This window comes from Callospermophilus lateralis, chromosome 3 (assembly GCF_048772815.1).
Source record: "Callospermophilus lateralis isolate mCalLat2 chromosome 3, mCalLat2.hap1, whole genome shotgun sequence".
Classification (NCBI taxonomy): domain Eukaryota; kingdom Metazoa; phylum Chordata; class Mammalia; order Rodentia; family Sciuridae; genus Callospermophilus; species Callospermophilus lateralis.
In genome coordinates this window covers 87,407,208-87,422,031 of record NC_135307.1, presented here as the reverse complement: position 1 = coordinate 87,422,031, position 14,824 = coordinate 87,407,208, and the positions used below count along the sequence as shown (strand labels likewise).

The following is a 14,824-nucleotide window of genomic DNA, read 5'->3' as shown; positions in this document are numbered from 1 at the left end:
GGTTGCTTTTTTTTTGAGACAGAGACTGGCTTCAAACATGTGATCCTCTTGTCTCAGCCTCCTGAATCACTTTGGTATATCTTAAAAGACCTACTGGATATATGGTAAAATACTCTTCAGGTAATAAAGAGACATTACTTAATTTCAAAAGATTTCAAATAATAAACTTATTTTAATAGTGCAAAAACAATCAGCTTTCAAATCAGTAAAACAAAAAATTTTATGAAAATAGCCAACAGTTTGAACAAAGAAAAATACAAATACCTACATAAATATAATTATGTACTTGAAACCCAAGAAAGCAGAGATCATCATTACAAGTCAAATCATTCTTAGAGTGGGTTGTTGCAGTTACCAAAACGAATAAAACAAACTTCTAATTATTAGACATACAGGAAAAACAAAACTCCAATAAGAAAAAAACTGATAATTTAAAAGTTTTTAAAGAAGTTTATGGAAATAGGGAACATATGTCTTGATTTTTATGCCAGATGAGTTTTGTTTGACTTTGTTGTTTTTTTCTGTGGGTAGGGATACTGGGAATTGAACCCAAGGGGGCTTAACCACTGATCCACATCCCACCCTTTTTATTTATTTTGAGACAGAGTCTTTTTAAGTTGCTTAGAGCCAAGCTACAATGTTGGGGCTGGCCACCAATTTGTAATCCTCCTGCCTCAGCCTCCCAAATCACTAAGATTACCAGTATCTGTTACCACGCCCAGCATTTGTGTTGACTTTTGAAGCTAAAAATCAGGTAATTTTTTGATTAAAAATAAAAAAAAAACCAATGAAGAGGAGAGATACACAGACCCACAGGACTTTAACCTTATCTTAAATTAAAAAGCAAAATGTTAACACAAAATTTGTTTAAAAATTCAAATATTTTAATTTAGAATTTAATACAGAAAATGTAAATTATCATGATTCAGATTTGACTAAAGTGTTGGTGAATGTTCTTTCATAGATAATACTGGTCATTTAATAATGGATATGCTAATTTTTGTGTATGAGGACTGTGTGGCTTCAGGAACCAATACTTAAGAGATTAAGTTTACTATTACTACCAGAAACTAGAGTTTTGGATATGATAGTTTTAAATCTCATTATTTAATAAAAGATTGAAAATCTTACTGAAAATGCTTCATATACTTAGGCAGAAGGCAAACATTATATCACAAACAAAAACAACATTAATATATTTATATACATGTACTTGGTCAAAATGAATTAATTTTAATAGACACTATAGAATAAAGGGCAAGGCCCCAAGAAAAGATAGCAACCAGTCCAAGAGTGCTAATGCTTTCTCTTCATATCATTTCTGAAATGGAGAAAAAGGAGGATGAATAGTTTGTAGACAGACATGTTTATTTTTTGTTGCTGTTGAGATAGGATCTTGCTATGTTGTTCAGGCTGGACTTAAACTTGTGGGTTCAAGTGATCCTCCCACCTCACCTTCCTGAATAGCTGAGATTACAAAAGCATAGCACCATACCAAGCCGTTGACAGACATATTTCTAAATCTAGCAATATCTGCTAGGAAGAAGCCAGACTACCTAATAGCTCTATACATAGGGAACAGCTTAGTTTTATCAGTGGTTATTGCCTCTTAAGTTATTTCTTATTGTTATACTAAAGCAGATAGCACAACTTTAGTTAGGGGAAAATTTCCCTAAGTTCCCTATCATACCTTCGGTATAAAGACGAGCATCCTGACAAGGCTATATGAAAGCTTTTATCATTTCTAATTGTACAGATTTAAAAACAGACCATATAAATTTACTATTACATCATCAAAAGGAATTTTACTATGACCTAAAGGCAAAGTTAAATGACAATAGAGACCATGACACAATATCAAGTGAATTCTTGCTTGGTTGTTACAGCTGTGGTCCATGGGTCTAGCAGTAGAAATGGCAGCCCTGAAGTAGATCTTGGTAAATTTGCTTGACAATGTTCTTCAGGTAGTTGTCCGCTAATGGCACTTTATATATAACGGCAGCAATTTCATCTTGGCTAAAAAAAACCAAAAGGTTAATTCATTTTCTGGAAATTTATATTTGTCTTCATTTTGGTGTTACTCATATTCTTGGATAAAGTTTCTTAGTTTCCCAAGAAGCACAAATGGGCATTTCGTTAAATAAGCAGACTGAGAAGCTGAAATGGGATTGTGAAACAAAGCCTGAGAACTAATTCTATATGTAATTGTAAGCTATCCTGATCTAGTTGTTTTCTTTAAATAAAATTCTAAACTATTAGTGTTTGCTGATGGATTTAAATTCTGTCTTCTCCCAGTCTGTCAGCAGTGTGTCTAAAAAAAGTCACAAAATAGATCACAACCTAGTAAGCATAAGACATTTACAGGTCTGCTTCCATGGACGAATTGAGAATAGTGTTATGAAAACACAGCTTTTTCAAGTGATTGTTGTTTTTAAGGATAAAAAAATTGTTGACATATGATCTGGGCTAAAACTATGTAGAATTTTTTTTCCTTATAGATTATTGTTTTAGGTAGGAGGGTTCAAAAGTGAAGAAGTGGTGATACACGACTGTAATTCCAGTGGCTTGGGAGGCTGAGGCAGGAGGATTCAGAGTTCAAAATCAGCCTCAGCAACTTACTGAGGCTCTAAATAAAATACAAAATAGGGCTAGGGATGTGGCTCAGTGGTCAGGTGAGTCCAATACCTGGTACAAAAAAAAAAAAAAAAAAAAAAGTGGAAGAAGGTATGAATGAATACATTAATGGACTCCAGCATCTACTGGAGATAGTAATTAAAGTCACTGAAATTAAAAGAATAAACCCTCGGAAATGAAATCACAAAGAAGTGACATTTAGTTCTCACTACCCATGATGATGATGACTTTGAGAGATAACAAAGGTAAAAAGGTAGCTGGGAGTCTTATCCTGCTGGCCCTTTACTTACCTGGTGTTTCCAAGGTGATTCTGAATGGTGAAAGGTAATGGGACCAATGGATAATGGGCTGAGAGAGACAAAGTTACCGCAAACTTTGCAAATGCTACAGAGCTGGAGAATAAAAGCTTCAATCTATTAAAAAACAAGACCCACAGTTAAAAATATATACTGAAATACAAACATATTTTTTCCATGTAGACTGGCATATGAAATTTAGGCACACATTATTTCTTGTCCTTATCAAATGGATTTATCTTATCCTTATCAAGTAAAACACCTGGAGCAAGGTATTAAAATGGTTCTTTTTTCACTGTTAGGAAACACAATAATAAATATTTTATGGTTGGGGATATAGCTCAGTGGCAAAGCACTTGTCTAGCATGTATGATGTACTTGGGTTCAATCCCTAGTTATATAAAAAACAAACACAATTATTTTAATAAGTTCTTGACTAATTATTTGCTGTTATAGGTTGAAATATATTCCCCAAAATTCATATGCTGAAGTCCTAACCCCTATACCTAAAATGTGATCTTATTTGGAAATCAGGTCATTGCAAATTTAATTAAGATAAGGTTCTACTAGAGTAGGTCAGGCCCTAATCTGACTGGTATTGTTATAAAAAGGGGAAATTTGGACACCAAAAGAATACCATGTGAGGATAAAGGCCAGGGATCAGAGTTTGGACATTTAAAAGTCAAGGAATATCAAAAATTGCCAGAAGATCATCAGAAATTGGGAGAAAGGCATGGAAAAGATTCTCTCTCTCAACCCTTAGAAAGAACCTGAGTAATACTCTGATTTTAGACTTCTACCCTCAACTTTGAGATAATAAATTTCTTTTATTTAAGCCATCCAATTTGTAGTACTTTGTAAGAGCTGCCCAGGGAAATAATACACTTACTCAGTATTATTCACATCTATGTCCATTAGATTATAATTTGGTCCCCATTTCTTTAAAAACTCAATCTCTTCTCCAAGGAGTCTGCAATTGTTTACTATTGGTGAGAGTTCTTGAAGCATCTAAAAAAATAGAAAAAAAGATTTCAATGTTCAATGACTGCTACAAAGAACTCAAAAAGTTAAATAATTGAATATATCATTTCAGATTCTGTTATATATTTATAATTTCAATTCTGCTTTGTGGGACAGAGTTCTCAAGTTTTCCTTTATATACTTCAATCAAACTTTACCTTGGGTACCTGATGCTGTGTTGTACACTTCTTCTTCCAGGATTCCTGCTCCTCTATGTACTGAAAAATAAGCCTATGAACTAAAAGGGAGGAAGTAGGAGCTTTATCCTCTGGGGAAGAAAAAACCAAAAACAAAAAGGAAGGTATTACTTATTCATATATTTTATGTAAGCTAAAAATACTATTGTCACATAAGCTAGAAATACCCTCAACCTGTTAGATGTGGAAGTATCCTCTTGATTTTTATTTTCAACATGATTATAAAATAAATGGTGAATATAAAGTATTCCCACAAAAACTCAAGCCTTTATCACATACAAAATAATATCTGATTAAAACCATGGCTTTCAATGTAACATAAACTACTACGTTCAAATCCTAGATTTCTTTATATCTTAAGTGATTTAAAAAAAAAAAATTTTTTTTAGTTGTAGTTGGAAAAAATATCTTTATTTTATTTATTTATTTTTACATGATTTTTACATGGTGCTAAGGATCGAACCCAGTGCCTTGCATGTGTTAGGAGAGTGCTCTACTGCTGAACAACAAACCCAGCCCCCATTTTTAAAAAAATTTTTAGTTGTAGGTGGACACAATACCTTTATTTTATTTATACATTTTTATGTGGTGCTGAGAATTGAACCCAGTGCCTCACAAGCTAGGCAAGCACTCTACTACTGAGCTATAGCCCCAACCTCTTATGTAATTTTTTTTTTTGTGTGTGTGTGCTTTTGTTTTTGTGTTCCTGGAGCTGTACCTGTGAAGCTACACCCCTAACCCTTTTTAAAATGTTTATTTTGATGTAAGGTCTAAGTTGCCCAGGCTGGCCTTGAACTTGTTATCTTTCTGCCTCAGCCTCCCTAGCAGCTGGGGATTATAGGCATGTACCACTGCACCAAGCAACATTTAATTTTTCTGATCTGTAGTTTCCTACCTCATAGTACTAATGTAAGTAATAAATCTGCCTGAGATGAAATATTCATGATGATAATTTTCAAACTATGGAAATGCCTATTTATCAATCATTTAAAGATAATGAGAATGTCATTTCTTTTCAGATCCACCCAGGAGCTAGGGTTGTAGCTCAGTGGTAGAGCACTTGCCTAGCATGTGTGAGGGTTTGATTCTCAGTACTGCATATGAGTAAATAAAATAAGAGTCCATCAACAACTAAAAAAAAATTTTAAAAATCCACCCAATATTTAAAACATTACTCAATTTTATACCTAATACATATTTTAAATATAAATTATTAATATTAATATTTAAATTAGTGAAAGAGTTACCAAGAAGCATTTGTATCTATAATAATTTTTTTTTTTTTTTTTTTTTGGTGCTGGTGTTTGAACCCAGGGCCTTGTGCATGCAAGGCAAGCACTCTACTAACTAAGCTATATCCCCAGCCCAACAAAATTTTTAAGAAGCATAAATGTTTTGAACTTACCATCTAACAGAGACTGAAAATTTAGGTCAGTAATCTTCCTGTGAGCCTTGTCCAAGAAAGGGAGACCAACTAAGACGGACCAGGAAAAGAATAACATTTCTTTTTGTTATCTGATTTTAAGCCAATAAAACTCAGTACTATTCTGGGTAGAAGGGTTTTTTCACAGGGAGTTGAAGGTTGATCTTTGAATCAGATTCTCAAATTATGGTCAAAGTTTGATTGAGATTTTCCTCAACAACATTGGTAGATCTTTGAAGGAAATTTTATGTGTAGAATATACCTCCTCTTTTTGCCACCTAGCTTCTGTGCAAAGATAAATTTTTTTAGGAATCATATAAGGAACATAGCCTCCCCATACCTACTATCCCTGAACAAATACACTCAAAATGATCAATACTTTTTATATTGCCATGATGATTTTTTTTGTGTGTGTGTGTGGGGGGGAGCAGGCAGGTACAGAGGATTGATCCCAGGGGCACTTAACTGCTGAGCAATATCCCCAGCCCTTTTTTAGTTTTTATTTTGAAACAGGGTCTAGCTCAGTTACTTAGGGACTAAGTTGTTGAGTTTGGCTTTGAACTTGCAATCCTTTTGCCTCAGCTTCCTCCTGAACTGCTAGGATTACAGGAGTGTGCTATAGTGCTCAGTCCTAGCCCTTTTTCAATTTATTGAGAACACAGTCTAGGTAAGTTGCTTAGGGTCTCTAGCTAAGTTGCCAAGTCTGGCTTTGAACTTGTGATCTTCCTGCCTCAGCCTCCCTAGTTTCTGGGATTATAGTTTAACTGTAATAAATTTTTAGATCATCAGGACAACTGCTCATTCCTTCAGACTCTATAGACATATCATGTATCTCACAAATTTTGATTCTTTTTACTTTATTGAATGATTTGCTAAATATTTTCTATATGTTAAGTGGATACCATAATGAGAAAAAGTCATAATCACCCACATCCTCAAGAAGCTTTACAAATCAGAAGGACATAAAAGCTACAAATTATGGTAAATGCTATTAAGGAATATTGCAGAGAGCAATTAAAACATAGACTATGAGGGGGAATTGGCAGAGCAGGTAGGTATAAAAGGAGAGCCATGGAAAACTTTCCTGTGAAACTGATAATTGAGCTAAGCTTTTAAGGATTATTAGAAATTTTAGTAGTGAAGAGGAAGAAAAGAGCTTCTAGGAATAAGAAACATCTGTATGAAAGTCTTGAGGTAAGATGGAATGATTGAACATGAAAGATCATGATCATTTAAGGAAATGAAAGGAATCCAATCTGGTCAACATGCAGAATATGTAAAAAAAGGTATATAAGATGAGGCAGAAAAATTCAATTTATGCAAAGGCTTTACAGACTATATAAAATATTTTGATCATTAATTTAACATAACTGTATATGCATAATTAGATTTTCAACAATCACTATAGCTACATGGAGGAGAATGAATTGGCAAGGAAAAAGGGAAAATCCAGAAAGTTCAATTGGAATGTTATCATACTCATCTGGATTAGAGATGACAACTAACAAAAGAGATGGAGAAAAATGGATATTAAGAAATTAAATCAGAAATCAAAACAAAAGAAACAATCGAAAAAATTGACAAAACTAAAAGTTGGTTCTTTGAAAAAATAAATAAGATTGATAGACTACTAGCCATGCTAACAAAGAGAAGGAGAGAACCCAAATTAGTAGCTTACGGGATGAAAAAGGCAACATCAGACACTTCAGAAATACAGAAGATAATTAGAAATTATTTTGAAACCCTATACGCTAATAAAATTGAGGATAGTGAAGGCATCGATAAATTCCTTAAGGCATATGAGCTACCTAGATTGAGTCAGGATGATATAAACAACTTAAACAGTCCAATATCAAGTGAGGAAATAGAAGAAGCCAGCAAAAGACTACCAACCAGGACCGGACAGATATACAGCAGAGTTTTACAAGAACTTTAAAGAAGAACTAATACCAATACTCTTCAATCTATTTCAGGAGATAGAAAAAGAGGGAGTACTTCCAAATTCATTCTATGAGACCAACATCACTCTGCTTCCAAAACCAGATAAAGACACTTCAAAGAAAGAAAACTTCAGACCAATATCCCTAATGAATATAGATGCAAAAATCCTCAATAAAATTCTATCAAATTGGATACAAAAACACATCAAAAAGATCGTGCACCATGACCAAGTGGGATTCATCCCCGGGATGTAAGGCTGGTTCAATATACGGAAATCAATAAATGTAATTCACCACATCAATAAACTTAAAGATAAGAACCATATGATCATCTCGATAGATGCTGAAAAAGCATTCAACAAAATACAGCATCCCTTTATGTTCAAAACACTAGAAAAATTAGGGATAACAGGAAATTACCTCAACATGGTAAAAGCTATGTACGCTAAGCCTCAGGCCAGCATCATTCTAAATGGAGAAAAATTGAAGGCATTCCCTTTAAAATCTGGAACAAGACAGGGATGCCCTCTGTCACCACTTCTATTCAACATAGTTCTTGAAACACTAGCCAAAGCAATTAGACGAAAGAAATTAAAGGCATAAATATAGGAAAAGAAGAACTTAAATTAGCACTATTTGTCAATGACATGATCCTATACCTAGCAGACCCAAAAAGTCCAACCAAGAAACTTCTAGAACTAGTAAATGAATTCAGCAAAGTGGCAGGATATAAAATCAATACCAATAAATCAAAGGCATTCCTGTGTATCAGTGACATTCTCTGAAATGGAAATGAGGACAACTACTCCATTCACAATATCCTCAAAAAAAATAAAATACCTGGGAATCAACCTAACAAAAGAGGTGAAAGATCTATACAATGAAAACTACAGAACCCTGAAGAAAGAAAAAGAAGACCTTAGAAGATGGAAGGATTTACCTTGCTCATGGATTGGTAGAATTAATATTAAGATGGCCATATTACCAAAAGCACTTTACAGATTCAATGCAATTCCCATCAAAATCCCAATGACTTTCTTTGCAGAAATAGAAAAAGCAATCATGAAATTCATCTGGAAAAATAAGAGACCCAGAATAGCTACAGTAATTGTAAGCAGGAAGAATGAAACTGATGGTATCGCGATTCCAGACTTTAAACTGTACTATAGAGCAATAGTAACAAAAACAGCATGGTACTGGCACCAAAACAGGATGGTAGACTAATGGTACAGAATAGAGGACACAGAGACAAATCCACAAAATGACAACTACCTTATATTAGACAAAGGTGCTAAAAACATGCAATGGAGAAAGGATAGCATCTTCAACAAATGGTGCTGGGAGAACTGGAAATCCATATGCAACAAAATGAAATTGAATCCCTTTCTCTCACCATGCACAAAAGTCAACTCAAAATGGATCAAGGAGCTAGGAATCAGACCAGAGACTCTGTGTCTAATAGAAGATAAAGTTGGCCCTAATCTTCATCACGTGGGGGCAGGCCCCAAATTCCTTAATAAGACACCTATAGGACAAGGTTAAAACCAAGAATCAACAAATGGGATGAATTCAAACTAAAAAGTTTTTTCTCAGCAAGAGAAATAATATGTGAGGTGAATAGGGAGCCTACATCCTGGGAACAAATTTTTACGCCTCAAACATCAGATAGAACTCTAATCACTAGAGTATACAAAGAACTCAAAAAGTTAAACAACAAAAAAACAAATAACCCAGTCAACAAATGGGCCAAGGACTTGAACAGACACTTCTCAGAAGAGGATATACAATCAATCAACAAAAACATGAAAAAATGCTCACCATCTTTAGCAATCAGAGAAATGCAAATTAAAACTACTCTAAGATACCATCTCACTCCAATAAGAATGGCAGGCATTATGAAGTCAAACAACAGTAAGTGCTGACAAGGATGCGGGGTGGGGGTGGGGGGGGGGAGGTAGACTCATACATTGCTGGTGGGACTGCAAATTGGTGCAGCCGATTTGGAAAGCAGTATGGAGAGTCCTTGGAAAGCTGGGAATGGAACCACCATTTGACCCAGCTATTCCCCTTCTCGGACTATACCCAAAAGACCTAAAAAGAGCATACTATAGGGACACAGCCACATCAATGTTTATAGCAGCACAATTCACAATAGCTAGAATGTGGAACCAACTTAGATGCCCTTCAATAGATGAATGGATTAAAAAAATGTGGCATTTATACACAGTGGAATATTACTGAGCACTAAAAAATAACAAGATCATGGCATTTGCAGGGAAATGGATGGCATTGGAGCAGATTATGCTAAGTGAAGTTAGCCAATCCCTAAAAAACAAATGCCGAATGTCTTCTCTGATATAAGGGGTGACTCAAAATGGGACAGGGAGGAAGAGCGTGAGAAGACGACTACCACTAAATAGGGAAGAGAGGTGGGGGGTGGAAAAGGGAGAAGGGGAGTTGCACAGAAGATGGAAGGAAAATCTCATCGTTATACAGAATACATATATGATTTTGTGATAAGAAAAAAAAAAGCGTGTCACATTAGATTGGATAGACAGAAATGATGGGAGGGCAGGGGAGGAGTAGGGGGGATAGGAAGGGCAGCAGAATAGACATTATGATTGCTAAATGTATATAAGTGACTCTGTGACCAGTGTGATTCTGCAATCTGTACAATTAGAAAAATGAGAAATTATACCCCAATGATTCAAACGTATGAATTGCCAAGATCATTGTAATATCATGAATAGCTAATAAAAAAAATTAAATTTAATTTAAAAAAAAGAAATTAAAATCAGTATGTCTTATTGATGATTTTGGCTATGTGTAATGAGGGAGAAGGAGATGTACGTGATTCCTAAATTTTAAGCCTGGATTTGGACAGAAGGTAATGCTATTCATTCTAAAAATCAGATGCAAAGGCTGGGAGGCTATGAAGATCCTACATTCCAATATGGTTGTGCTTAAGCTGACCAGTTAAAGGGAAAAGACCTAAAGATACTGACAGTAGAACCTGCCTATAATCCCTCTGACTCAGGAGGACCACAAATTTGAGCCTCAACAAACTTAGCGAGACCCTAAGCCACTTAGTGAGAACCTGTCTCAAAATAAAAAATAAAAAGGGCTGAGGATGTAGCTCAGTGGTAAAGTACCCCTGGGTGTCCAAACACTAAAACAAATGGCAACTTTAACTAGCTGTGTTTGTATTTATTTATTGGTGATACTGATGATTGAATCCAGAATGTCATGTGTACTAGGCAAGTCTTCTACCTGATTTACATCTCTAGCTTTTTATTTTATTCTTTTTGTTTGTTTGTGTGGTACTGGGGATTGAACCCAGGGCCTCTTACATAAGTACTCTATTAATGAACTACATCCCCATACTTCTGCAGAGGATTATGTTAATTTTACTACTCACCTACTGGTTCTCCAAAGGTGATAATGAGTTCTATGGTGTCATAAACAAAGGTAAATACAGCTTGATCATCAGTCCACTCAATAACATCCCACTCAGACAAACTGGAGAGAAGAAGAGGGGAAAAAAAGCCACATCTTTTTAAAGATAAAAGATTAACTTCTTTATTTTTTTTGTGTGTGCTGGAGATTAACCCCAAGGTTTTATATATGCTAGGCAAATGCTCTACTACTAAGCTACACTTCCATCCCAAAGAGAATTTCTAAAACTACTCAAAACAGTACCAATAACAGTTGCTGATGTTTTCCCACTGGATTCAGAGACAACTGATATTTCAGTTCAAATACTGTGAATGTGGGAGGACTGAAAGTTCAAAGCCAGCCTCAGCAAAAGTGAGGTGCTAAGGAACTCAGTGAGACCCTGTTTCTAAATAAAACACAAAATAGGGCTGGGAATGTGACTCAGTGGTCAAGTGTCCCTGAGTTCAATCCCCAGTACCAGGAAAAAAAAAAAAAAAAAATCTTAAGTTGTAATCAGAGTATCAGAGAAAAAAAACAAGTCTATGCAAAGTATTAAATACTTTAACATTATTCCATACATAGCTCTTCCACCCTGTGTATTTTCACTTTAGTAAAAACTCTGACCCTTTTTGAAGCTGCCTTGTGCATACAGGTTAAAAACCTGTAGTAATTGCTGGGCACAGCGGTGTATGCCTGTTCTGTTGTCCCAGCTACTCAGGAGATAGTCAGCTAGGATTGCTTGAGCTCAGGAGTTCAAAGTCAGTCTGGGAAAAATGGTTAGACCCCATCTCAAAGCAAGAACAAAACAAACCCCTGGAAAAACCTACAACAACACATTCTGAAAACATTTTCAACTGCTCTAGTAGATTAGACAATGACTAAAACACAGGATAAAATACAAATGTCACCTGCTTTGCCTTACCTCAGCTGATTCAGTAGTTCTTCAGTTCTATTTGTTTGTTTCTGCATAAAGTCTATCTGAGCAAGGGTCTGCTCTTTCTGTACCTCCAGTTCTAAGAGCTTTCTGCAAAACAAAACAAAAAACCCAGGTATTCACAGAAAGATACGGTCTTTGTTACAAGAATTCAAAACTATTAACAAAAAGGTTTATGATAAGAAGTCACATGCTTGATGGCTCCCAGGTTAAAAAATATATATATATTTGTTTATTTACTTATTTCTGGTAAGCACTAATGTAGAAGTAGGCTTACTTAGAAAAGGTACCAATCATTGGCTCTCAAATCAGGATCCATGAAGATACCCTCAGGGTTCCAATGTTCTCTAAAATAATTATTAAAAATTAGAGACAGGGGCTGGGGATGTGGCTCAAGCAGTATCGTGCTCGCCTGGCATGCGTGCGGCCTGGGTTCGATCCTCAGCACCACGTACAAACAAAGATGTTGTGTCCGCCGATAACTAAAAAACAAATATTAAAAATTCTCTCTCTCTCTCTCCCTCCCTCCCTCCCTCTCTCACTCTCTCTTTATAAAAAAAAAAAATTAGAGACAGGGTCTCACTGAGTTGCTTAGCGCCTCGCTTTTGCTAAGGCTGACTTTGAACTTAAGATCCTCCTGCCTCAGTCTCTCGAGCAGCTGGGATTATAAGCATGTGCCTACTTTTTCATTTTTGATAACAAAAAAGCATAATGTAGATCATAAGGATATTCACTTTAAAACCATGACATGTAATAAGTTTGTTGCCTGCATTTGATTTCAGTTTCTTGCAGCTAAATAGAACTTGACCTTTTGTTAGTCATTTTGCTAGCATTGATTTAATTTCAAACATTACCACCTGTTAATGTTGTCAACTGGACTTTTATTGGTTTTGTCTTTTCATCTTAAAGTTGAGCAAGATTCACATGCCTAAGAAATATATGCCTCATTTCATACTTATATATACTTATAAATAAATATAAAAATAGTTTAATTCTTGGTTTATTTTCTTTAAAAGGATCCTGATAGAATTCAAGCTTGAGAAATCCTGCTTTGGATTAATGCCCTATAAATAGTAAGGGCTTTGAAAATACTGATGACTATGATGTGCTTTAGGGTCCAGTTCAGTGCAGCAGAAGCTCTAAGTCACCTTTAGTCAAGACTCATGTTCATAATTCTTGTGACTCTCTGGAAGTAGGAAGTCATTTAGCTTTCTGGAGTTCAGCATTAGATTGTCTAACACTTGGATTAAAGTCTGACCTTTGAAGCTCCTCTTCTTTTGTTTTTAACTGTTGCAGTTCTATGAAAAGAAAACAAAACATAATACCTTAATACCTTCACATAATACCTTCCAAAAATCATCTGTTTTGTTGAAAATTCAGACTTAATCTCATTTAAATACATTAACAAACAAACAAACTCAAAAGGGCTTTTAAAAAATTTTTTAAATATCTTTAAATAATTCAAAAAGTTACCTTTCTCTGCAGCTCTCATTTCAGAATCCCATTCTTCCACAGGATTGTCTTTCTCCTCATCTTCCAAATTCTTAGTTTCTAAAAGTAAATAGCATGCATTAGAATAAGTCAATCAAGATAATTTATTAAATATCAGATATGAAAAGAATAGATGGTCACAAAGTGAAGTGTTGGAGGTATTTCACAAATACCATCCATTCTCTGTACTAAAGTATAAAGCACTAAACTATAATTATAATTTCATATGAAGACATACACTTATCTGGTGGCAGAGAAGTGAGCTCTGAGCCACAAAGCAAGGATCTCTATTAGCATCTTCTATCTTCTCATGGTCCACTATTTATACATATAATTTGCAAGAACATAATAGTTGTTAGACAACATATATGGGCTAAGTAAAAAATATATGAACACAAATTTTTTTTTTTTTTGAACTTGGGAAATTTACTGGGGAAGGGATGGGAGTAAATATGCATTGAGGATGGTCACACAATTTGTTTTAGAAACCTGGGAATCATTCTAAAAACTCGCCTCTCTCACCATTTTTTTTTTTAAAGGCATGCCTTTTTTTTTATTTATTCGTATGTGGTGCTGAGAATCAAACACAGTGCCTCATGCATGCCACGCAAGCACGCTACCACTAAGCCACAAACCCCAGCCCCTTCTCCCCATATTAAGTTTATCCAAGTTAAGATCTTACCTCAAAGATATCTTTTTCTTTACCATTACCAGCATCTCTTAAAATAAGCTTCTATTCTTTCTTTCTTTTTTTTGGTACTGGAGATTGAACTCAGGGACACTCAAGCACTGAGGCACATCCCCAGCCCTTTTTATATTTTATTTAAAGACAAAGTCTCGCTAAGTTGCTTAGAGCCTTGCTAAGTTGCTGAGGCTGGTGTTGAACCTGCGATCCTCCTGTCTCAGCCTCCCACGCTACTGTGATTATATCATGTGCCACCACACCTGGCTCTGTTACTAGTCCAATAATGGATTAACTGGTTGTATTTACTCTTGATCTACTCAAATCCAATCTCTAGCCAGTAGCCAGTGCTTAATTAAGACCTGTCAAATGACTGTTCCTTTCTCTTAGAAAAATTCAGAATTCCTTAAGAGGCCCAATTAGACCTGGTCCCTAGTGATATCTATAGCTCTTCTCAGGTTATGTTGCCTTTTGCTCTATTTTAGGTATAGTGGCCTTATTTTCAAACACTTGTAATAGGCACATTTTTTTCCTCATAGGGTTTCTACTTTTGTTATTCATTGAACAGGCTGCTCTTTCTATCCTTTTCACTTTGAGACTCCCATTCATCCTTCATATCTTAGCTTAAATGTCACTTCTTTAGCAGGAAGGCTACCATGACCTCTTGACTATGTCAGATTTCTATTACAAGACCTCAATAGCACCTTGTAACCTTTTCCTCAGAATTTATTATAAAATTATTCACTTAATGACTATATTCTCTTTTGGACTG

The 14,824-nt window shown here is 35.2% G+C and overlaps 1 protein-coding gene across 1 annotated transcript in view; it reads right to left on the bottom strand.

Annotated features, from left to right (window-relative positions):
- Positions 1–1,143: 1,143 nt before the first annotated feature.
- Knl1 (kinetochore scaffold 1) overlaps positions 1,144–14,824 on the bottom strand; it is a 39,431-nt gene continuing 25,750 nt past the window's right edge. Inside the window, exons 14-22 of the mRNA XM_076849389.2 lie at positions 13,353–13,430; positions 13,138–13,177; positions 11,868–11,969; positions 10,929–11,029; positions 5,553–5,621; positions 4,109–4,218; positions 3,820–3,938; positions 2,925–3,047; positions 1,144–2,016 (exon numbers count right to left, since the gene is read on the bottom strand). Coding sequence (XP_076705504.2) covers positions 1,902–2,016; positions 2,925–3,047; positions 3,820–3,938; positions 4,109–4,218; positions 5,553–5,621; positions 10,929–11,029; positions 11,868–11,969; positions 13,138–13,177; positions 13,353–13,430 — 857 coding nt within the window. The 3' untranslated portion in view covers positions 1,144–1,901. The remainder of the gene's footprint in view (positions 2,017–2,924; positions 3,048–3,819; positions 3,939–4,108; positions 4,219–5,552; positions 5,622–10,928; positions 11,030–11,867; positions 11,970–13,137; positions 13,178–13,352; positions 13,431–14,824) is intronic.